General features: G+C 40.9%; 2 protein-coding genes across 2 annotated transcripts; one reads left to right on the top strand and one right to left on the bottom strand.

The window, feature by feature from the left end:
• Positions 1-1,209: 1,209 nt before the first annotated feature.
• Positions 1,210-8,276, top strand: C2H6orf62 (chromosome 2 C6orf62 homolog). Its single transcript, XM_065832201.2, has 5 exons — positions 1,210-2,767; positions 4,686-4,862; positions 5,276-5,398; positions 6,320-6,454; positions 6,997-8,276. The coding sequence occupies exons 1-5, from the start codon at positions 2,639-2,641 to the stop codon at positions 7,120-7,122; spliced, it is 690 nt and encodes a 229-aa protein (XP_065688273.1). The 5' UTR covers positions 1,210-2,638; the 3' UTR covers positions 7,123-8,276.
• A 7,362-nt stretch (positions 8,277-15,638) lies between these two features.
• Positions 15,639-23,001, bottom strand: ACOT13 (acyl-CoA thioesterase 13). Its single transcript, XM_065830687.2, has 3 exons — positions 22,851-23,001; positions 18,498-18,682; positions 15,639-16,361 (listed from the first exon to the last, which is right to left on the bottom strand). The coding sequence occupies exons 1-3, from the start codon at positions 22,929-22,931 to the stop codon at positions 16,205-16,207; spliced, it is 423 nt and encodes a 140-aa protein (XP_065686759.1). The 5' UTR covers positions 22,932-23,001; the 3' UTR covers positions 15,639-16,204.
• Positions 23,002-23,017: the final 16 nt, after the last annotated feature.

Genomic DNA, 23,017 nt, shown 5'->3' with positions numbered 1-23,017 from the left:
TATCTACGACAGGACCCCAACAGGAGAGGGAAAGTTCGAGTTTGGCAAAGAGCCGCTGCTCGTGGGAGGGGAGCGGGGGACAGAGGCCCCGGGCAGATACCACCTCCGGCAGGGGAGGGGGGACAGGCAACGCTCCCTTCCCCCCGCTTTGCCTCCCTGCCCCCCTCCCTGCCCCCGCCCCGCCTTGAGAATTCCGTTGAGCAACTCCATCCGGGTCCTTGTCCCGCGGGCTGTGCCCGACTCGGCATCACGTGGGACATGAGGGCGGTTACACGAGGAGTGGCAGTGCGGGGGGAGAAGGAGCAGGGAAGCGCGACCCGGATTCTCGGCGTGGCGGCGGCTGGGAGGTGCTCTGCCGCTGTTGTTCTCGCTTCTATCGTTTGCCACACAGAGAGTGTCCGTGTCTAGTGAAGTTAACGCTGAGCCTTCCTGCCTGGAGCTCAACATTCTGTTTCCCCCCCGGGGAACCGAAGCGCTTGGTACGCGCCGGCAGAGCGCTGTCGCGCGGTGCGGGCAGGGCGGCGCCTGTGTGACTCAGGCGCTGCCATTTTGAGTGGTCGGTGCTGACCGCGCAGCTCCGCTCCGCGCTCGCTCCCGGGCCGAGGCTCAGCCGCAGACCCCGGCGCTCCCGCTCGCTCCTCCCGCCGCCTTCGAGGACGTCCCGGGGGCCGCGTGGGCGAAGAGAGGCTCTCAGCCCTTTCGTCCTTTTCCCGACCGCCCTCCGCCGCCGCTCCGGGATCTCTATGCCTGCCGCCCTCCGTGGGAGTCACTAGCGCAGGGACCCGCCGCCTCCTCCTGCCGCCGCCGCCACCGCCGTCGCCTCTTCCTCCTTCTCCTCTTCCTCTCTCCGCCACCATTTCCCCACTCCCCGGCACCGGGGCGCTGAGCTAGACTATGGGGACCAGGTTGGGGCCGAGCAGCGGCAGAGCGGGCGGCCCGGTCACCGTGTCCACTGCGGCAGGGATGGGGGGGCTCCGCGGCTTCGTGGCTTTATCTTGACATGGCTCCTCTCCGTGCTGCCAGCAGCGCCGCCGCCTCCACTGCTCCTCCTGCGCCCGCCGGCTGCGGGTAGCGAGCGGGCCGCGCTCTCGGCCTCCTGCCCGAGTCTCTCAGTCTCTTGCTTAAGTTGGGGGGGGAAGTTTTGGGAGGGGCTCCCTTTTTTTTGTTGTTTTTCTTTTCCTTTCTTTTTCAATTTTTTTTTTTTTTTTTTTTTGTTGTCAGGAGAGAAAAGGGTATACTTTACCCCCGTTTCTTAACCTGGTCTGACAGATTTGCTAACAGAAAAACTTTTTTTTTAACCTCGACTAATAAAACACCTTGGGGAGGGGAAAAATGTCTGGAGAGAGGAAGAAAATAACCTGATAATTGGGGATTTGCCTTTTTTTTTTTTTTTTTCTTATTTTAAGAGGGGAGGGTGTTTTAGAGGTTTAAAATTGCAACCTAGGCTTGCAATTAGAAAACCTCGCGAAAATTTTGGACACCGAAAATTTTTGGGAGCAAAACTCTCCATGTTTTCCAAATCCTGACCATGAAGTGAGAGGGGAGGCACCGCGCTACTGGGGGTGCCCCGGGCACAGGCCACCCGCTGCAGCCTCCGCTAGCTCGTGTAGGAGACAGAGGCCTCAGGAGAAGCCAGAAGCGTTTGCCATGCACAGCCAGGGCTAACCGTGCTCGCTGCGCAGCGCATCAGCGGCGGGGAGAGAAGGATCCCCCGGGAATCAGCAGCCTAGGGAGTGTGTGAGGTGTCGGGAGATGTAGGGTTCTCCCACCCGTAAAAGGAGCCCAGGTTTGGGGCGCTGGTTTGGGTTTTAGTCTCTAGGTGAGATAATACTGCCCCTTCAACCCCTGCCTGCCCCTCGTCTGTGGCCATCATGATCCCTCTTCTCTTTGGCAGCAGCAGCCTCAGGGCGATGATGTGCCTGATGATGAGCAGGATGAAGTTAGAAATGACTCCGCTGTTTTTTCTCTTTGCTGCCCTGCAAACCAGCGCTGTGTTGTCTGTAGTTGATTTTGTTGTTGGCAGAGAAATCTCATATCTCCCAGGATGTGCACTCCTCCTCTGCACCCTTTTCTCTGCTCTCCACCAAGTGTAATAATTTTAAAGAAAAAGAGGCAACATAGCAATAGCAGAAAGCTGAGTATAATAATCAGTAGAGTCATGAATCTGGCTGGGGTAAAACGCAGTTTGTGATTTCAGCTTCATTTTTTTTTTTTTTTTTTTTTGTAAGCAGAGCAAAAGTACCCCCCCATGGATTGGGCTTGTGCCAGTTGCTTTTTATTGTACACATAAATTGTGATAAGATTTTTTTTTTTCATTCTTACCCACACTTATTCCTGCAGCTTAACTGTTTTTCTTTTTTTTTTTTCTTTCCATGTTTTTTGTTTTTTCTTGATTTATTGTAAAACCTCTTGTCCAGCCATGGCTGGACAACTACTTATTTTATTTCTTGGCCCCTCTGATACGACATTCTCCTAAAAAATTGCCGGAGGTGCGGTTTTGGGTTACATTCGCATTTTATCTGTTCAGTCCTATTAGCAGGAATAAAACGACTTGTTTCTGTTGTACTTGAGTCTTACGAAAAGGTGCCCATAGTTTAGCAACAGTTTCCAAAGGCTTTAGTACCACCTATACTGCAAAATGGGGGACCCAAACTCCCGGAAGAAACAAGCTCTGAACAGACTTCGTGCTCAGCTTAGAAAGAAAAAAGAATCTTTAGCTGACCAGTTTGACTTCAAGATGTACATTGCCTTTGTGTTCAAAGACAAGGTAACTTGGTTTTAGTGTTTCTCTCTGTGTTGTCTATTCCGATGCATGTTAACTATGCTGTGCAAAGTCTTGCTGCCTGATTCCATCTTACAGTTTGTCCTTAATAGATTTCATTGACTTCTAAACTTTTTTTTTTTATTGCTGATTGCCGTAATATTTACTTCACGTTTGTCATTTTGGCTTTTTGTATGTTTGTAGTTTTGTAATGCAGAGGGTGTCAGTGCCTCATTAGATATATACCGAATACAAAAGTTACCAAGTAATCATTTGTTGAAGTTAATACTGTAATTCTTTAAGCCTTATTGGGGTCTGAATTGCAGAATTGTTGTCTGTGAAGAGTTGAAAAGGCAGACCTGGCTGGAGCGATTGCTAAGGTTTCTGCATTTATCTGGTTAAAGCAGAAGGGAGAACCTGGCAGTTTAAGCGAGGAGTCGCAAAATGCGATATTGAAATGGCCTCAGTGCGCTGGCACATATGAAACTGCTGCTGTTGTTTTGGGAGGGAGGGGGGAGGGCGAAAAGGAGCTGGTGTTTACTGTGCCAGCCTGGGGAGCCTGCTGGTGTTTCTGAAGCTCACTGGAATTGTAGGAGGGTTTCTGTCCACAGGTGAATAAAAGTAGGTGCTTATAGTAAGTGAATGTGCTGAGCAAATGATGAGTAAGTGAAGGTCGAGGCAAATACCAACATAGTAGATAATGCAGGAAGTGCATGTAGATGAGCGCTGAAATTGTTTGATCCCCTCAAATGTATAGTTTTTGCCTTCACTGTAATAGTTATGTGGTTTTTTTAATCAGGACTCTGAGCTTGTTAAATTTTATTTTTTTTTAAATTTCTGACTCCAATTTGCTTTTGTTTTTTGCAAACAGACATGGATATAGTGGGATGTAATTTCTTGGTACTGTCTCATAGTAATAAAGAGAAATACGAATGTTTAAGCAGTGGTAGCAATTAGATTTTTCTTAGATAATGACTTCAGTGGTTTTAGTTGGAACATTCGTACTCCTTTCTGGCTGCTTTGTAGAAATTCATTGCATATCTGTTTTAAATCCTGTAAAATTAACTTATCACAGTGAACTGAAGATGTCCATCCAGTACCAGTTTGCTTGAAGTAGGAGTTTAGCTCAGTGTAGCTTGTTCAGCAAATAGTTGCCTGTTATGTCTGTTCTGTCTGTGAGTGTGGAGGGTTATTTGATTAAATATGCTTTGTCTGTCATGTGATCCTTAAATAGGTCAAGGCTTTTTATGAGCTGTAAGAAAACTGTTAGAAGGAGACATTACAACTTTAAGTGACTTTTACGTACAGCAAAAACTGTTTTTACAAATTCCCCATAATGTTTTTACCTTGCTTGAGAGATATTGAAATATTTGTAGCGAGTATAAAAGTTATTTAGCAAATAAAAACAGTCATTTTTGAGGAGGTTATGGCTTATAGCTGACTTCTGGTTGGATCTCGTTCACCATTTGTTACCAAATGTGGCACTGAAAGACTTCACTCCTCTGAAAAGGCCAAATTTAAAGTGTCGAAAGAGGAGAAAAAGGTTACTTGATTTGTGAAGAGAAGCTTGATAGAGGGCTCTTGGTCAGCCCGAAATCATGTATTTTGTGTGATGAAAGGGTGGTGCTGTTAACGTTTAGATACAGCCTTAATGTTTGCAAGATTGGTGTGTAGATTCATGTCTTTGGAGACTACAAAAACATGTTCAACTTTTTTTGTAATAAAAAGTTGTTGGACTGATTCTGTTAAATTTCTAAATGTTTGCATGTTAATTTTAGTGTGGTTTGTGTCAAGTCTTAACTTGGGATATGCATTTCATACATGTATGCTAACAAAACCACAAATTCTGAAATAAACTGTTACCTATAATTGCCTAAAAAGGATTGTAATCCTAATGTAACCTGTGCTTTTTTTTTTTTTGTAGAAGAAAAAGTCAGCGCTTTTTGAAGTGTCTGAAGTGATACCAGTCATGACCAATAATTATGAAGAAAATATCCTGAAAGGTGTGCGGGATTCCAGCTATTCTTTGGAAAGTTCCTTAGAGCTTCTGCAGAAGGATGTAGTACAGCTTCATGCACCCCGCTACCAGTCTATGCGCAGGGTAAGGTTACTCTTTACAATTGCTGACTCTTAGTTTGTTTTCAACACTTGTGCTTTTCTTGGTGAATGTTAAGGATAATTTGGCTGTTTTGATTTTTCTCAACTCTTCTGCTGCACAAGGGTTCTGGTGGCCTGTGTTTATGGGGTCTGGGTTGAAGGATAACAGCACATGTATTCTGTAATTTTGTGTAAATATGTAATGCTCAAGTTTTACTTTTCATCCGTCTCATTCAAATATGCTTTGAGAATTACATCATCTTGCTGTCCTTGTATTACTGTGATCAATACAAATGAAAAATGACACAAACATGGTAATAAGTACCACCTTTAAATTATGTGCCTGTATAGAAAAGTTGGTTATCTGTGTCTTTGACTAATGGAGGGACTGTAAGTATGGAATTTTACTGCTTACAGGATGTGATCGGCTGTACCCAGGAGATGGACTTCATTCTTTGGCCTCGTAACGATATTGAGAAGATAGTCTGTCTCCTGTTTTCTCGGTGGAAGGGATCTGATGAACCCTTTAGGCCTGTTCAGGTATTTTGTTTTTTTTCTTTTTTAACTTCAATATGTAACTTACACCTGAATGGAGCATAAGTACTCTCTCTTAACCAGGAAGCTGATAACATATGACTTTTGTGGCCGTTAAAAAGTATGTTGTCTTGTTTTATTTATAAAGCAGTAAGTGTTTTGAATGCCAAATTCTGCTTCCTCTATGCACTGTTATATTAGTGCTTGGAAAATTTAAGTGTCTGAAGGACCCTTTACAAGTGGCATGTATGGATAAATACGTACGCCATGTTAGTATTTGTAGAAGTGGATCAGATGTGGCTCTTAGTACACTTGAATCTTTGTCTAACTATGAGGGTGTCATCGAGATTCTGTGGCTATTCCAAGTTGCTGTATTTTTGAAGATGGAAGAGGGTCTGAGATTGATGGAATTTTTGCATTATAATTTTACCTTGAAATAAATTTTAAACATCTTGGATTATTTTTTCAGTCACCAACTTTAGCTGTTTACATTCAGACTTTTGAATGATGGTGTATCTATTTTCTGTGCTGGTTCTGCATTAATAGTAACTTACTGGAAGAAATATGCTGTATTGTTGACGCTGAGGGATTTTATGACAGAACAAGCTAAATCTGGTTTTATATATGCAATTAAAGTTGCACTTTCAACTGCATATATAAAACCATATTTAAAGTTGTACCTTTTGAGCTGTTAATATGTCATTGTAATGACTAATAGCTGCGTTGGCAGAATGAAACTAGGCAATTCTTTACTTTGTGCCACAGCTCAAGTGCATCATTGTCACTGTGGTCCCTGATTTCTGCTTTTCATAGAGGAGAAAAGGAAAGAAACAGAAGTGGTTGGAAAGCCCCAGGTTGAAGGAAATTAAGTAGTTATGTGAGCTTCAGTTTAGTAAATATTTTATTCCCCTCCCTCACACAATGCAGGCCAAGTTTGAATTTCATCATGGTGACTACGAAAAACAGTTTCTGCATGTTCTGAGCCGAAAGGACAAGACTGGAATTGTTGTCAACAACCCTAACCAGTCAGTGTTTCTCTTCATTGACAGACAGCACTTGCAGGTGAGCATATTTTTGGTCCTCTTTTTAATGCATACGTTTTAATCATAAAATGTGTTTTCTTCTTGGGAACATCAGTTATTTTATTGCAAAATACTCAAGTAGAGTATTGATCTCATATTCATGCTTGCATTTCAGCAGTTTCAGAGGAAACTTGCACTATGAACCTGATTCACACATATGAAAACTAGCTATAGACTACAGATGTGTTCACATAGAATTAGTTTAATGTTCTTGTATTAAAATTAAATAAGTTCTGAAATAGACTTTGTTTTGAAAAGATTAAAACATTGGTTTAATTTGGGTGATATTACAAAAATTATTCAAGTGTAGAATGAACAGAATAGTGAAAATATTTAAGGCATTAGAGGTCACAGACTAGTTTTGAGTTCAGACTGTTTATACAGATGAAACTGTGGCTTTTAAATGCCTGTGGTGTTCCTTCACAACCAGCAGCAACCTAATAACTGGGTTGGATCTGCTGGGGGACTGTCTGTTATTCTTGAGTTAACTTCATGTTTAATAGTTTTTTTCTTTGTCTCTAGACTCCAAAAAACAAAGCTACAATCTTCAAGTTATGCAGCATCTGCCTGTATCTGCCACAGGAGCAGCTCACTCACTGGACGGTTGGTACCATTGAGGACCACCTCCGTCCTTACATGCCAGAGTAAGGTACTGGCCAGCAAAATGGGGAAGATCACAGAATGCAGCAGTGGATTTTCACTTTCCTCACCACTTTATTCTTTCAGAATTTAGAAGAAAATGGACTCATGTTCAGAACTATACATTGTGAAACTTGATCATCCTGGATTTTTTTTTTTGTCATTTGTATCTCAGAACTTTACAATTTTTTTTTTTAGATGTTTTCTGCATGGACCTTGTGAAAGAAAGGATGCTCTGCACACTTCTGCACTGCATCAGCATCTTACTATAATGTGAAATGAAGGGACTGTACACTGAAACAAATGTATCCGAAAGCACAAGGTGATCATTTGTGGTGGTGTTCCCATTTGTGCTGGTCATGCCCCTTAACATCTATAATGTTAACCATCAGTATTTGAAGGGTGAGAAGTGAATGTAACGGGTATAAAAGCCTTATAGCTTTGCTGTTAATGATTGTATCAAAGAGCACTATCACTCATTTTAATGAACAGAGAAGTGGCTATTACAGTAGGAAGTGTGGGGAAGAAATCTTTCTTTTTTTTAAAAAAAGCATCTCATTTAATGTTTAGGCATTTTTTGCCTCTTTTATTTTGCTGGGCCACGTCTAAGTTTACTGGCACTTTGGTTTTGGATCTCTTTCCCCAAGTTGCTGTATAACCATATGAAAGTATTCTTTTGAGTTGGATGCATTCATACAGGTGAGGCAGACCTGGAGTCTGAAGTTGCTAAAGCAGCTAAAAATAAAGTAAAATAGTAGCTGCAGAAACAATGTTGGTAGAGGATTATTTTTTCTTGAGAGTTGAGACTTGTAAACTTGCAGGTGAACTGTGCAGGAAATACTGGTTTCTAAAACATTTCTTACAGAAAACCCATTGAGGTTGTTTTCTTTTGGAATAGACATTATAAACCAATGTAAAATAGTGTTTGGAGTGTCAAAAGTTGGTTCTGACAGAACATTTTAAGATTGTGCAATGATAAAAGGAAGACTACTGTATAGTTTTGATGACAGAAAGCTCTGCTTAAGGGTTGAGTACTTTACTGGAGTAAAACTGCATAAGCCTGCTCCCTCTGGATTAAACTAGTGCTTACCTGTTTAAAACTTGTATTTAGCTTTTGTTTGGAATTGGAAAAAATGAAAGTTAAATAAATTAGGTGAAAGATGTCTGGCTTTCTTTATCAAGATCCTATGAATTGAATTTCTTAGTGTCTTCCATCTTGACAGTGTCACCCACTGCAAATATTGAAAATGTACAGACTGTAAAATGTTAAGATTAACCAAGATGAGTGGCAAAGATGTTCTTACATATGCAGGCAATATATCTCTTTTGAAAAGTAGCTGTCAGAAATAATCCAGTTACATACTATTTTTTAGTTCTTTTGTCATAAGGTCCTACAGGTTAAACTGGAGCACACTAGAAAAACACCATCTGAAAGCTGCAACTTCATGTTAATAAATGCCTTAAGTTACAAAGAAATATTTTGAAAATGCTACTCTACAGAATGTGAAGACTTTCTGGAATATTTAGTAACCACCATACTTGCTAATAGTACTTAATTTCCTAGCTAAATGTAAGCGCCTTTTCTTTGAATGGACTGTAAGACATGATACCAGGTGTCCACATGAAGCTTGAAATAGGATTTTATTTCTCTGTTACATGGAACAACCTGTTCAGTTTAATTACATTTTTTGTTTCGTATGAGTTGCATAAGATGCACAGGCTACCAAGTTGTTCTTGACAGTGATCCTAGAGTTAACTAACACTGTACTTTCTTGGGATAACATAATTTTATTAACCCAGCTGACAAACGTTATGCCTTTGCTGTACTATCAGATTGAGTTGATAGGCATCTGCATTGTGTGAAAAAAGATAAACAGGAACAACAGGCTTCAGAGCATGAGATTCTCTGGGAAGTGTGTGAGCGTTTATTGTGAAATCATTTGGCATCCTTGAAAGGTGTCTCTTTTGAGGGAAAAGTTTAAACTTCAAGTTGTTCCACTCTTTCTCAGTGGAACATCTAGTTCAATGTCAGAATATTCTTCAGCAAAATGCGCTTCAAAAGTGAATGGAAGCAGTTTATAATATCTGGCTTTTGGTTTCAGGCCCTCTTTATACCAGCTTAGTGGCTTTTTGGTAGGCTTTCTTAACTTCAAAGTGTAGGTTTTCTCTTGCAAATTAAGTACAGTTTACAGCTGTGTAAACCTAGTATGTTCAGTGGAGCCGTTTTTAAATACAGAAATGGCTCTTTTGTAACACAAGAGTTTTTGGTACTACCTGCTGTCAGCTCCTTGTGTTGCTCCTTTGGATATGCTAATCCCAAGAATTGAAATATGCTCAAAATCTAACCTGAATATGGGAGTTTTACCAGGCTATTGCTTGAGTATTTGTCATGTGATCTTGGCAAGTGTGAATGGGGCAGGGAAAAATGTGAAGGCAGCAAAATGAAGTAGATGGAGGCCTATTAAATCTGCACCTAAATGAAATGTCTGGTGAAGGGAAGCTTGTGTCACGTACTTCCCAGGTGATGATGAGAAACTTCTTGAATGTCATAGCTTGTATGTGGCTGTATAGTTTCACTTCACTTTTCAAGCTTCTTCAGCTGCACAGGTTTTACCAAAAATATGGTAAGATGGACAAAAGGGCTTGTGTAAGTGTTTCCCAAATGTAATATGCCTATAGCTAGTTGGAGTTGGTGCCCTTTTGTCACATGTCTGAAGCGTAAATTGCTTCTTGAAAGGTGTTTTGTTACACTAAAATTGCTGTGTTAGGTGATAAAACAGGTACTAGAAACATAATCGGATTATTCAGTGTTTCCTTTTAAAAAGTTTACTCAAACTGTGGAACTACTCTTTCAGCATTTAAAGCTTTTAGATCAAGCTAATGATCTCTTGCTGCAAGTTGATTTTTTTTTTTTTTTTTTTTGCATAGTGAGGTGTTAAGATTATTAGAAACAGAGCTGGTAGAAATATGCTGGTTTTGCCAATTACAATTTTCTATATTTTTTTTTAAAATTACATCTCTGAAAGACATACTTGATCTGTACTTCCAAAATACAAAACAAGCAGAGGACCAGTTCACTACAGGTAAGTGCTCTAGTCCTTGTGAATGACCACATCTTGTTGACACATTAAGGCATAATGTATTAGTTTTAAAATTATTTTATGGCACCTGTATCAGGTTTGAAACTCCTGCCTCTTGTACACGCTCCCAGCTTGTGACCTCTACAGGCATCTTTCCCTGCCCGCTTCTGTTTTGCTACTGGGAGGACACTGCATTTTCATTTGCTTGTCACATGCTGAGTCATTAGATTACTTGCAGTTAATGAACACCACCTCCTGTTAAATCTGGATCTCTGGGGGTTAAACAGTGAGAATGTTCACTTCAGGGTTTTTTGCTCTTTTAAGTGTGAGATTATTCTAATGGACTGTTACAGGGTTAATGTAAGATTGCACTAAGGTTCCTGCCACTAGCATGGTAGTTGTTGAAGTCAAGAACTAGTAGACTATGCTTATATCCACTAAGAAGACAGATGTGGTATGAGTTTACTTAATTGCTGTTTTCTTTCATTAGCCTGGAAAAGCTTCTCCCATTTTTGCGTTTACTGTAGCAGCAAATTCAGAAGGTGTATAAGCCTACAGATTCTGGAACAGCTTTCTGGCATGAAATAATAAAGGGCTTTAATAGTGTTTTACAAAAGGAAAAAAAGTTTAGCTTGCACATTTGAGGGATGGTAGTAGCCTGAGTAGCGTTTATTCTGCAATTCCTTTTGTGGAACCAATCTAACATTTTATTCTAGTAATTTTTATGTACAAACCACTGTTTCCCAAACCATAAGGCCAATTTTGCTACTTGTCCCTTAGGATCATTACCACACTAAAAGGATATTTTTGTGTATAGGTTTGGCCTTTTTTTGCGCCTGTACTACATGATGCTATGCTGGTGGTGTGAAAGCAAGGCCTCTTCTGTACCTGCCAGCTTGCTGCCACTTCACTGCAAGGGTTCAGTGTGATTGGGAGATACATACTTCAGACAGAGGGAGCCTCTGCACTAGAGCTCGAGTTCCATCAGCTCTTTCCCTGCTGTAGTGCACAGGGGCTTGGTGCTTTGTATTAATTTGGTGTTTAAATCATCCTTGTTGTGCTGTTCTTGGAGTACAGATGAATTCTACCTTCAGGAACACTAAGGAGGAAACTGCAGTTCCATCTGCAGTAGTCAGTACCGCTTGCTGATCTGTGTGCTGCAGCTGGGCGTTTGCAAGGCTCTGACCATCCCGCACTGAGGCTGTGGAGGGCTGCACCAGCTCTGCTGGTTATCTAAAGCAAGCTAAGTGATATGTGAGTGTGATTTCTCTTCTGCATGGCTGAGTGAAATGCTTTTTAGGGCTGAAGATATGTGACCTAGTTCTGCTTGGGAAGGATTTACATATGGAAAGGTCCCTTGATTTGAGGACAATTACTGTATGCTAGAGCACCCACTCTACAAGCTGTTTTTTTGGACTCTTGCAATCTGTTTGAGCAGCTACTGCTTTTAAGCAAAAGAAATCAAAGATCCAGACTCTTACTACTGTGGTACAGCCCCAGGTACTGTTTTGGTGAACAAAAGCGGTGGGGTGTGTGGTTTGCATGTGGTTTTGTTTTGTTTTTCTGGAGGACAGCCAGTGTTGTCTTGTTTAATCAGAGCTTGCAGGTAACATGTTTATGTTTAGGTAAGAACTGTATATGCTGTGGTGTCCCACACCATGGCAGTCTGGGACCTGGGGAATCTGCTAACAGCAGTTATTCAGTGAATGCACTACAGAATCACAATAAACGCCTTTGTCCCTGAACTCTTAAGTAGCCAAACAGGAATCAAAGTGCTTTTTTCCTTATTCCCATGGAGAGGTAAGGGAGAGGTTTTGGTGTTTCTTTCAACTGGTTACATGGTTTCTGCAGATTTCTGCAGAAAATTCTAAAATAGTGATAAAACACTGTTGGAAATTCTTCCATATGCCTTGGTAGTGGCTCAGAGCCAGTCAATGAAGCTGAATAGAATTGCTGTTCAGAACAGTTACTTAACAGCCTAATTCTCCCCACCTCCCCCATTCCCTTTAGGTGGTAATGCTTGCCAGTTTGAGAACTGTAAACCAACTAGCTTGTAATTAAATTGGCAGAATAGCCATGAGACCCCTGTGACAGATGCCTGAAACTGAAAGGTGAACAAGGAGTCCTGGTGATTTAACACTTGTTTCAGCAGTAATGTCCTTCTTTACCCCCTCCTCTCCCCAGTTTATCACAAGTTGCTTCTTTCCAAGAGCTGGAATTCTTAATGACTAAATCCATCCTCACAGCACCTTCACCTGTGATCAGTATTTGCCCTGATTAGTATCTGGAGTCTTGCTTTTAAATGCCAGTGGGAATGGCTCTAATTCCTCATTTTCTCAAGGGATCTGCAGTGCAGTTCTACCATGGTGCAGATACTTGGCTGTCAGTCTGGATGCATTCGTGCAATAAGGGTGACATGAAACCAGCACCAAACATTTGGCTGACCAATATATTGCGTGAAGTGGGAAGCTGCAGTTACTCTCACTGATAGAGGCAAACTGTTCTGTAACATGTCAGATACTGCTATGTGAAAAGTGTGGCCCTCTGTAAGGAGACCTCCAGACATCAAGGACTATGGTGTAGGTGTTTGATACGTTTAAAAAAAAAAAAAAAGGAGGGAGGGTGGAAAACAAACCAAAATCCCACAAAATATGGGAGGGACATTCTTACTTGCAGCTGTAAGATATGGAGCTTACAGAGGTCTGTCAGTTATTGGATATTTAATCTGGTATACTAATAAGAATCACAAGATGATCTCATCAAGCCACCTTATTTGCTTGCTTGTAAGGGAATTATACCTAAATCTGCAGTGATGGAACCAGGTCAGCCCCACAGGAAATGTTTGTTCTGATGCCAGATGAAACCATGTGCCATTTGGCTTTATTACAATGATTGTTTTCTGTTACTTCTTTTCAGACTCAGCCAAGGTAACACAGAGATTTTTCAAAATGTGGGTTAGGGTGAAATCAGGAAAGAACACCTCCAAATATTAAGTCTGATGTTTGACAATTTACTGCCAAAGCTAAGCAAGACCAATGGTCACAATTCCTCTATGATCATCTCCAAGCCTAAGCTAAGCTGCAAAATAAATTATGAGATCAGCATGCTGCTGGTGGTAGAGGGATAACAGACAAGGTCATCTTAAAATAATCAGTTTAATGAACTGCTTCTAGAATAAGTGGCTTGCATATTAATGATTTCCCTCTTTCTTATTAATTAGGCAGCACTAAAATATTCTTGTTGAATAGTCTGTTATAAGATAGAAGGGACTTCACCAGTTACCTCAGGAAGGTTTGTTTTTTTTTTTCCCAGTTTCCCTCTTGGCCTGCAGCAGTCCTTGCCAGGCTCAAATGGTAACAGAAGGATATAGTTTCTCTGTTGAGGTTTGCCACTCTTAATTTGCCTGGACACTTTTCAATTGTAATTATGTAGATGTGATGAATGCTAAGTGATAGAATGAGATCACTTAACTCTGGTAGGTTCCTAAGGCAACCAGCTTTGATTGAGTGATGTCATACTAAGTTGCAGTGGGACAGTTGCACTAGGACAGAGCAGCCCCAGCACACAGAGCTGGGAGCATCCTAAATCTTTTGGTGCTTCTTGAATCCAGCGCCTCCTTCATTCTCAGCCTCTGCCTTTTATTTCAAATAATCAAAATCACTCTTGTGTTCCAGGGAGGGGGGTGGGTTTATACTAGTTGGGGGAGCAGTTTTAATCCTCTCTTCTATTTCCTTCACCTCTTATACTCTACTACATGGGTAACCTATGGAAGTAATGTTGTGGTTGAGATGGACAAATGACATAGACCAAGTTCTTCCAGGATGAAAGTAGTAGATGCCATTTATTGCCACAAGTGCATTTTTATACAGTTTTACCAATTCATGTGTCTCTTCACTATTGGTTACAAGTTACAGCAGTAACATCTCATTGGCTAATTTTGCTATCATGAATGTTACTCTTCTACTCCCTTCTCTCTCACAGGTACATCCTTAACATCTCTGGATACTCCTTTACTCCTATCTTTCTCATGGGTAGGCCTTCATATCTTCAAGGCTAATTTCTGTTCCCATGCCCTCCGTCAGGGAATTCACGGACCCCCTGTAGTCCCCCACAATGAAAACTGGTCAACTTGAGAAAAAAAGCTGACTGGAGATGCCAGAACGTAACACGAAGATGACCAGAACAGCAATTGCTAAACCAACTAGGTGTGACATCAGGCTATGATGGATCCTCTGTGCTTGTTTATTCTAGTAATTACAGAGGAGCTGGAGATGCTTAGGACTCATAATTGATCTCCAGGCAGAGGAAGCTGTAAAGTCAGAAACAACACAGTGAAGCATATAGTTCCGCTGAGCAAAGACTTAAAACAAAAAAGGTTGCTCCTGTAATAACTGTCTTCACAGAACTGCTTTAGCAAAGCATTGTGTTTCTACAAAATGGGATTATGGGATGATTCTGAACATGAGTGCAAGTACTGGGAAAAAATAATTACGAATGTACTGCTGAAGGGAGCATGCTACTATTAAAAGTTTAACTAGCCACAGGCATGTAAGCCATGTGCACTTTCAAGAGAACCTCAGAGAAAAAACTTTAGTTGTATATACCATGAAAGACTGTTCTAAACTTGCAGCAAAAGCCCACTGTAGGTATTGTTTTTAGAGAACTTCCACTAGAAGGGTAAGTTACCAACTCTATCACTTGTTTGAAATCCATTTTGGAAAGATTGCTGATATATTAGAAACTTGTTCAACTTCATATTGAAAATCAGTTTGCGTGAACAGGTCACTTTACTCTTTGGAAATTATTTCTTTAGGTTTAGATATGCACAAAAAAGTGCCATAACTGCACATTTAATTACAAAATTCAAATCACTAGATACAGCGAGTTAATTCCCATGACAAAATTATGCATGCCCTTTGCTAGTGTAGATTAACTTTTCCAAATCTTCCACTACAGCAGAAAAACTAAGATTATGGTTTATGTAAACTTGCACTGCATATGTAGCATTGCTGTTTTTATTACAGTGTGATAGCCTTGCCAAGGATCGTTTGTCATCAGTTTGAGGAATGCAGTTAAACCTGCCCACAACAGTGCACAAGGAGACAAGTCTTCAGCTGATGAATAGCAGCTTAAGTCCACCAAATTCAACCCTAGTCAAATAATCTACAGCCTTAGCCTGATGAAAGTCTCACCAGATTTATTTTGATACATCTCTAACTCTCAGCTGATGATTTTTTGAAACAAATATAGCCAGAAACTCATGTACATAGAGTTAAAAAGCCTGGATGATATAACTGCATTTTCACATTCTGGAATGGCAGATTTAATCTCTCAGGTGAATTTGGATACAAGGGTTCCACCACACTCACTCTCAACCACTCCATACTGGGAAGCTTTTACTTGGTGCAAAGAGGTTACAAAACTATTAAATAATCTCTTAAAAGGTATTTTCAGAAAGCTTTATTGAATAATTTTGAGCTTGTAACAGCGTCAGTAAATTACATTTGTATTAGCCTGCTTTACGCTTTCAAACCCGTTTCACACTATGTTATAGAAAATCTGTACAATCATCTTACAGAATGGGTAGTTTAGTTTGTAAGCATATACAGTGTTGATTGCATGTGACTGTGATGGGCTTGAAGACAGGGTTGCTTTGTCACACAATGACACCACAGGCAAAAAAACCCAGATCTCTTAAAAAACTGTCATGCTGATAAGCCATATGGCTGGTCCAAAGACTCTTCCTTTCTGCTAGCTTGGCCAAAAATAGGTAGATGCATCCCCATGCTATCATACTGTGTTGTTCATCCCAAAATAGGCACTAATTTTTGGCTTGTAGCAATACTGGTGATAATCAAGATATTTGTTAATTTATTATGGAAGTGAGACTAATTTAATTCATATAAACTATTACAACTTCATGCAGATAATGTCTTACTGCATAAATGAGAAAACAATTCTATATGGGATTCTTAAGCCCAACATAATTATTTTTAAATTACTTTCTTATATTAATTTCCTATATACTTTGTATGTCTACCTTGTGCAATTAACTTTCCCGATGCCTTATTTGTTAAATCCACGGTGGCAAATGCAAGATTTCTTCCTTGCTTCAAAATCTGAGCTGTAATCAGTATCTCTTCTCCAATCTTAGCTGCAGAAGTATATCTTCAATGAAGAACAAAATTAACAGGTAAGAGGCTGTACAGAGTACAAATCCAATAATATTTCTGTATTTTAGATTATCATGAAGGGAATTAGCAAAAGTGAGTAATAAAGACACATCTCCCTCTAACGGCCTGCTTGCAAATCCCCACTTCTTAAAAGTCCTTGAGCTCCTCTAAGTACTTCAGTGGTAATTCAGTGTAAGAGTTCTCTGAGAAAATGGAGGATAGAAAGAAACCCATTGGCTTGGTTCTAAGGAAAAATCCATTTTGGAACAGAAACCAACTGGATATTTAAGACCTCAGTTAAAAATTCAGCTCCAAGTCCTATTCCAGCCACTGCTGGCTCCCTACAGCCTTTCTAAACCAGTATGCTGGGCTGAGCTACAAAATGTCTCCATTACAAAGGCCCCTGAAGGTCATTTCTGCATGAAACCTAAAAACAGATTAACTGCTTCCCATACCCTGGTCAGAGAAGTCATGGAAATCTGGGAGGCCTTCAGACTTCCCAGGTTTAATGCTGTTTCCATTAATTAGATAACTTTTTATTTACATGAATAAGAGGGTGTGCTTTTGAAATACACTCTCCAGGGAACAGGAAGAAATTCCCCCACAAAACAGCTGGAAAGAATTAGGAGGAACAGGATCCAACCATGATCTGAGGCAAGGGAACAATATTACAAAGCAGAATGTATAATTGCTGGATATAAATCTTATTGAGATAAATTTCCTCAGCCAGTCTTTTTTTACATGACACCATGTCAAAAGTATGTCAGTCATACCTAATGCTGATGCACTGCAAGCCCCATTAGTTGACAGGGGCAGGGTTTCAATCTTAGTTCATTTTCAGAGGCTACTGCTGATCCTCTTGTGATTAAAAAAAGTTTCTGTTTCTCTCTGTTCTTCCCATTACTGAAATAGTTTCCTCATGACAGCCTTTTAAAAAGCTCTTTCTCAAAATGGAAAAAGTTGTATTATAGCAATATTTGCTATCTAATATGACTTGTTCACTAAAAGCAGTAGTCTGGGATAAACAAAGCTAGTAATATTGCTTCAGATAACATTTCCTAAAGGTTATGCTACTCGGTCATTTCGGATCACCTCTAGAGACAGCACTTTCTTAAGATTTTAGCCTTTATGTATCTGAATAGGCATACTTGATAGTGTAAATAATTTAGATTTTGGCCTCTTGTTATACTACTGTAGGGGAAAAATACATAATCATAGAGGACTTTCAGGTTTTCGTTTCCTGGTAATCACAGTGGTAGTATAAAGCTTAAATAGATGCTCCAGTCCCACCTGCCCAGTGGAGAAATCAGAGGGTGCTGGGGGTAAAGGAGCGAACCTGGCAAAGACCCAGATCACTCCCCACGCACTTTTAAAGCTTTTTTTAATTTACAATTTAAAGACAGTTTTGACAAGGGGCTACTTTACCAAGATTTTTAATGCTCTGTGCTAGTTATTCCAAGTAGGATTACTTTAGTTCCAATCAGTCATAATCTCTTCATTAAAAGTAATGAAGCAAAGCCGACATGATCAAAGGTTTCAGAACATTTTTTTAAAGACACAGTGCTTTAAATTTGCATTAGAGGAAGAACTATTCTCAATATAAAACTACCTTGAAATGACCTAGAGCAAATGAATCTTCCCCCAGTGAGAAATTGATTCAATCTGTAATTCACCCTTTATGTGTGCATACAACAGAGCTAAACTGTTTCCTGTTTTAATATTTTATGGACTAATACTAAAAACAGGGCTTATAGAAAGCTGCTTACCTTAGATTTTGGTGTTTGAGGATGCACTCTAACATATCTTCACAAGAGAAGACAGAAATTGAGCCAATTTTATAAGACTAAAATTAACCATGTATCAACATCCCTTTACATTTTGTGTAGGAATGTGTACAGACTCTTAGATGCATGTAACAAATAAAAGCTTAAAGTCCAACTCAAATTTTGCAACTAAATGGCAATACCCCTACATACATTCCCCCCACTCATCAAAACAAGACTTCTCAAACCGAAGAAAACACCTTTTCTAAGTGAGCACTACAGTGTCGAAACGACATACAATGGAGTTGATACTGTGTTAGGGGAAGAAACGTTAGTGTGTTCTGGTAAATATGGTGGATGATACCTACGTGATGTTCATGTCCACACTGACCCCAGGTGTTGCTCTTTCTGTGTATATCAATGCTGTTGTTGACACCACATCTACAAGTGTGGCTGTCAAGCCTCCATGTAATGTGCCAAATCTGTTTGTATGCTCCTCCTCTACTTTCATTTCACAAACAATTTTTCCAGGAGTTGCAGAAAGAAGTTTCACCTGTATAACCAAAAAAGGAATAAAAAACTTACTGACAACAGTACCAACACCTGATACTACCCTGAGTTAAACTGAAAGTAAATCTTTTAAAATTCTCGACTCCTGGGACAAATTAAAAGATGGAAAATGTAGTAGTTCAACTGTCACTTCAGGTATTTCCATATCTGAGCCTTAGAAGAATTTGTACTTCTAGTGTAGATAAATATTTAAACTGACAGCTTAACAAAACTTCAATACTTGCTATGCTCTCAGGAACTGCTCAGAAGACAACATTCTTCTCCAATTTTCCTTTGGCTTTAATCTGTGACTGAAAAGCCAGATTAGATAGAACACAAAACGGCTCTGTGTGTACCATAGTTGTGAAAGTGTCTTTATTAGTTCACAAAATGGAAATGAGACTGACAGTAATTAATTAATCATTAAACTAGAGCAACCTCAGTAAAAAAATCAGTATTTTGAAATAAGCCTTGGAAATGCTAATCAAATTGGCCTCCCTGACCTGAAATTCATATTCCTGGGTAGAAGTATCCAAGGCTGTATCACACTGTATTACAGCATCATGACTTGCATACACACTTTTACTCCAGCCCATAGGTGTTAAATAGAAAAATTATGGTACATCTATGGTACCACACTTTCCCGTGTAACCAACACAAGAAGCTGGATCTCTGCGACCATGAAGTTATTGCAATTCATTATTTTAAAATATTTTTCATTTCAAGATTTTTTTAGTTAGTTGCACTGTATTCAAAATCTGAAAGATACTCAAAATCTGAAAGCAAATGCAAACCTGAGGTAAGTTCAGCATATATATTGACACCTACAACTATGACTTTAAAGTACTTGGATCACAAGTTAAATGTGAGCATAATATTTATTATAATTCCTACTAATTTTGTAATTTTTTTACTATTTTTTTTAACTTAAACGTTTCCATACTGTATCAATGGAGCTGACTTAAATCTTTTTAATCTTAAAAAGAATTAAGATTGAAATGTCTCCAGTTTCATTATTCCTTATTTATAATGCAGGGTAAGAACTCCGTTTCAGCCAATGTCCCTTTCTGATAGGCCAAAGTTTATCCAGATTTTGCAGAGAAATGATACTAAGATAAATGATGACACAGTACACAATCGATCTACGAATGGAAAAAGTTGGAATTAAGTAGAGGGGAAATCACAGAGGCAGTGTCCTAATAAAGAAACAGCCCCTTGATCAATGAAAATCCCAAGTCCTAAACAGGCATGCTGACTGGAGGCCTAAATTTCTGATGGAATTTCTAATGAGGATTTTACTGACGCTTGACAGTGGGAGCAGATAGTTTCCACTGCCGTCAGAGAGTGCTCCAAGCCATCAGCCAGGCAAGGAAAGCATCTGGTTTCATTTGTTATTGCTCTGATCTGGCACTAGCTGCCTGCTCTCCTTGATGAAAATAGCTCAGTATTTGAATGCTTCCAGGACTTACACAGCCAGAGCTGCTGCTCACAGCTTTTCTTGCCTGTCCTCCCACGCGTCTACCTCGGCGAACAGTATGCTGCTTTGGCTTCCAGCCACTACTGCGATGCTCTACTTCTTTGATGGAAGAGCTTTAAAAACCACAGTCATTAAGCCCTATGTAGATACTACATTGGAATTAAACCAAAAACTAGTCTGATGCAGGAGCTGTAAAGTTTCAGACTGAAATCTGTCTTCTCTAGAACAGGAAAAGTCTTTAGTCATATTTAGTTATGGTAAGAAAGGCTTCAGGTACCTCCCAGAAAAACATCATATACTTTAAATTCAAACAAAACTATACTTTTATTGTTATGTTCATAGTATCATAATTCTAGAAGGAGATTGCACAAAAAGTCTAAAAGTATTCTGGAGCAAAGCAGAAAGCCTGTCTCCCAAGGCTCACTTATAGCCAGTTACCTTTATGAGCTGAAATACCGCATTTGCTCTCCACTTGATAGGATTTTGAGGAAAAGGAGAGTAAAGTTATCACAGTGAAGAGGTGACTAATAACTAATTGGGCTCCACAAATAAATGAGCTTCTTGAATTTAAGGCTTTATACTTTTTATATACAAGACCAAAATGTCTTGGGGAAACAAGACAAGGACAGTTGCTTTGCAAATAATTACTTTCTATTAAATGTATCAGATCATGGACCTGTCAATAAAAACATGCTTCCAATATTACACTTGCTCTTTTACAATGCAAAACATATAAATCTGGACGTGGTTGGCTTTCTTAGATATATTTACTGCATCATTCCATATCACAGTTACACAAATAAACAGAATCATGCAACAGTTTGGGTTGGAAGGGACCTTCAAAGGTCATCTAGTCCAACCCCCCTGCAATGAGCATGGACATCTTCAACTACATCAGGCTGCTCAGAGCTCTGTCCAGCATCGCCTGGAATGTCTTCAGGGATGGGGCATCTACCACCTCTGGGCAACCTGGGCCAGCGTTTCACCACCCTCACTGTAAAAAATTTCTTCCTCCTGTCTAGCCTGAATCTCCCCTCTTTTAGTTTATAATCATTACCCCTTGTCCTATCGCAACATGCGCTGCTAAAACGTCTGTTCCCATCTTTCTTATAGGCCCTTTTTTAAGTACTGAAAGGCCACAATAAGGTCCCTCTGAAGTCTTCTCTTCTCTAGGCTGAACAACCCCAACTCTCTCAGCCTGTCCTCTTAGAAATAAAAGAAATATAACAGAAATTAAATGGAGAATTCTAACACTGCTAAATTTAATGAGAACACTAAAACTACTTCATAGGACCACCCTACACAGCAGCTTGAGAACACATCAGCTGCACACTACAAAATTTAAGAAGACACAGTAACATCATTTCAACTTTTTTTGATTGTAAGGTAGTATTACATTAGAGATGTACCAGTCAAATATATTTGTTTATACTAAGTCTTGTTAGGAGCTCACAGAGCACTTAAGTGCTTGTGGTTTTGGCCTCACTTCCAGGTGAAATGTCAGATGTTATAACAAGCTATTTTTTTTCTTTTTTTGACACAGAAGAGTAATTAATCATAATATCACAATCCTGTAAGTTAGCTAAGTCATAGGTACTACAAAGAGGAGAATACTAGTTACTAAATAAGTCATGGTAAGGCTATTCAGCACAATCTTTGTCTCCTGAGAGGTACTGGAAGGCAGCATATTTAAAGAGTTATTGAGTAATAACTGTTTTTTCTACTGTGCATTACCGTCAGGGCCCCACATTCCTGTTAGTTAATCATGAATCCAGGGAAAATGGAGGTTCCATCTGAATATGAAGAGAAAGTTCTTTACCTTGAGGGTGCCAGAGCACTAGAACAGGCTGCCCAGAGAGTCTGTGGCGTCTCTTTTTCTGGAGACAATTCAAGACCTGCCTGGACACATTCCTGTGTGATCTGCTCTGGGTGAACCTGCTTTAGCAGTGGGGGTGGACTAGATGATCTCCAGAGGTCCCTTCCAACCCCAACCATTCTGTGATTCTGTGAAAACGCAACAGCAGGGGAAGGCCTGCATGCCTGGGCTCCTGATGTGCCCACAGGCACCCCATGGCAGTTGGGGTTCAGCTAAGCCACCCACCCACCCACCGCAGGCCTCGGCCTCCTGCAGCTTGGGCAGCCTGGCCCTGGGGCACCGCTCACTGTGCTGTTGCCCACCCGAAGCAGTGCCTGAGGTGGGCACTGCCCTGGCCAGACAGCACGGGTTCACCAGGCCTCAGCTGAGCCTCGGGCTGCGAGACCGCCTGTAAGGAAAGTACACCTCATAGAATGTCCTGGGTTGGAAGGGAACTACAAGGATCATCGAGCCCAACTCCTGTCCCTGCATGTGACAACCCCACAGTTCACACCATGTGTCTGAGGGTGTTGTCCAGCCTCTTCTTGAACACTGTCAGGCTTGGGGCCGTGACACCTCCCTGGGGAGCCTGTTCCAGTGCTCCACCACCCTCTGGGGGAAGAACCTTTTCCTAATGTCCAACCTAAGCCTCCCCTGGCACATCTTCCTGACATTCCCTCGGTGCAGCTTTTTATTCCCCGAGGGGAAAAGCCGGCCTTTGAACAAACAGCCCCACCTCGGCCGAACCGGCGTGTCTGCAGTCAGAAGCTGTCGCTACCGTCAACGGCCGCGCCGGGCGGGAGACCCTCCCGCGTGCCCCTCCCGCCGGCACGCCCGTACCTTCTGGAGCACCCGGTCGAAGCCCTGCGACTCCACCATGTACTTCATAGCCTGCTTCAGGGACTCCATCGTCAACCCCATGCTGCCCCCCTGCCCGGCGGTCGCCCGCCCGAGGGTCACCCGCCCGCCCGGCGGTCACCCACCCGCCTGCGCCCCGGAACCGCAAC

This window comes from Patagioenas fasciata, chromosome 2 (assembly GCF_037038585.1).
Source record: "Patagioenas fasciata isolate bPatFas1 chromosome 2, bPatFas1.hap1, whole genome shotgun sequence".
Lineage (NCBI taxonomy): Eukaryota > Metazoa > Chordata > Aves > Columbiformes > Columbidae > Patagioenas > Patagioenas fasciata.
Note: the sequence above shows the minus strand (reverse complement) of the source record. Positions and strands in the feature narration are given on the sequence as shown.

Bases quoted from the DNA above. Each gene is read 5' to 3' on its own strand.
- C2H6orf62 (XM_065832201.2), top strand. From the start codon at position 2,639: ATGGGGGACCCAAACTCCCGGAAGAAACAAGCTCTGAACAGACTTCGT. The intron at 4,863-5,275 runs GTAAGGTTACTC...TACTGCTTACAG, and splicing joins GCTACCAGTCTATGCGCAGG to GATGTGATCGGCTGTACCCA. The intron at 6,455-6,996 runs GTGAGCATATTT...CTTTGTCTCTAG, and splicing joins TTGACAGACAGCACTTGCAG to ACTCCAAAAAACAAAGCTAC.
- ACOT13 (XM_065830687.2), bottom strand. From the start codon at position 22,931: ATGGGGTTGACGATGGAGTCCCTGAAGCAGGCTATGAAGTACATGGTG. The intron at 18,683-22,850 runs GTACGGGCGTGC...TTGGTTATACAG, and splicing joins TCGACCGGGTGCTCCAGAAG to GTGAAACTTCTTTCTGCAAC. The intron at 16,362-18,497 runs GTAGGTATCATC...TCTTCATTGAAG, and splicing joins AGTGTGGACATGAACATCAC to ATATACTTCTGCAGCTAAGA.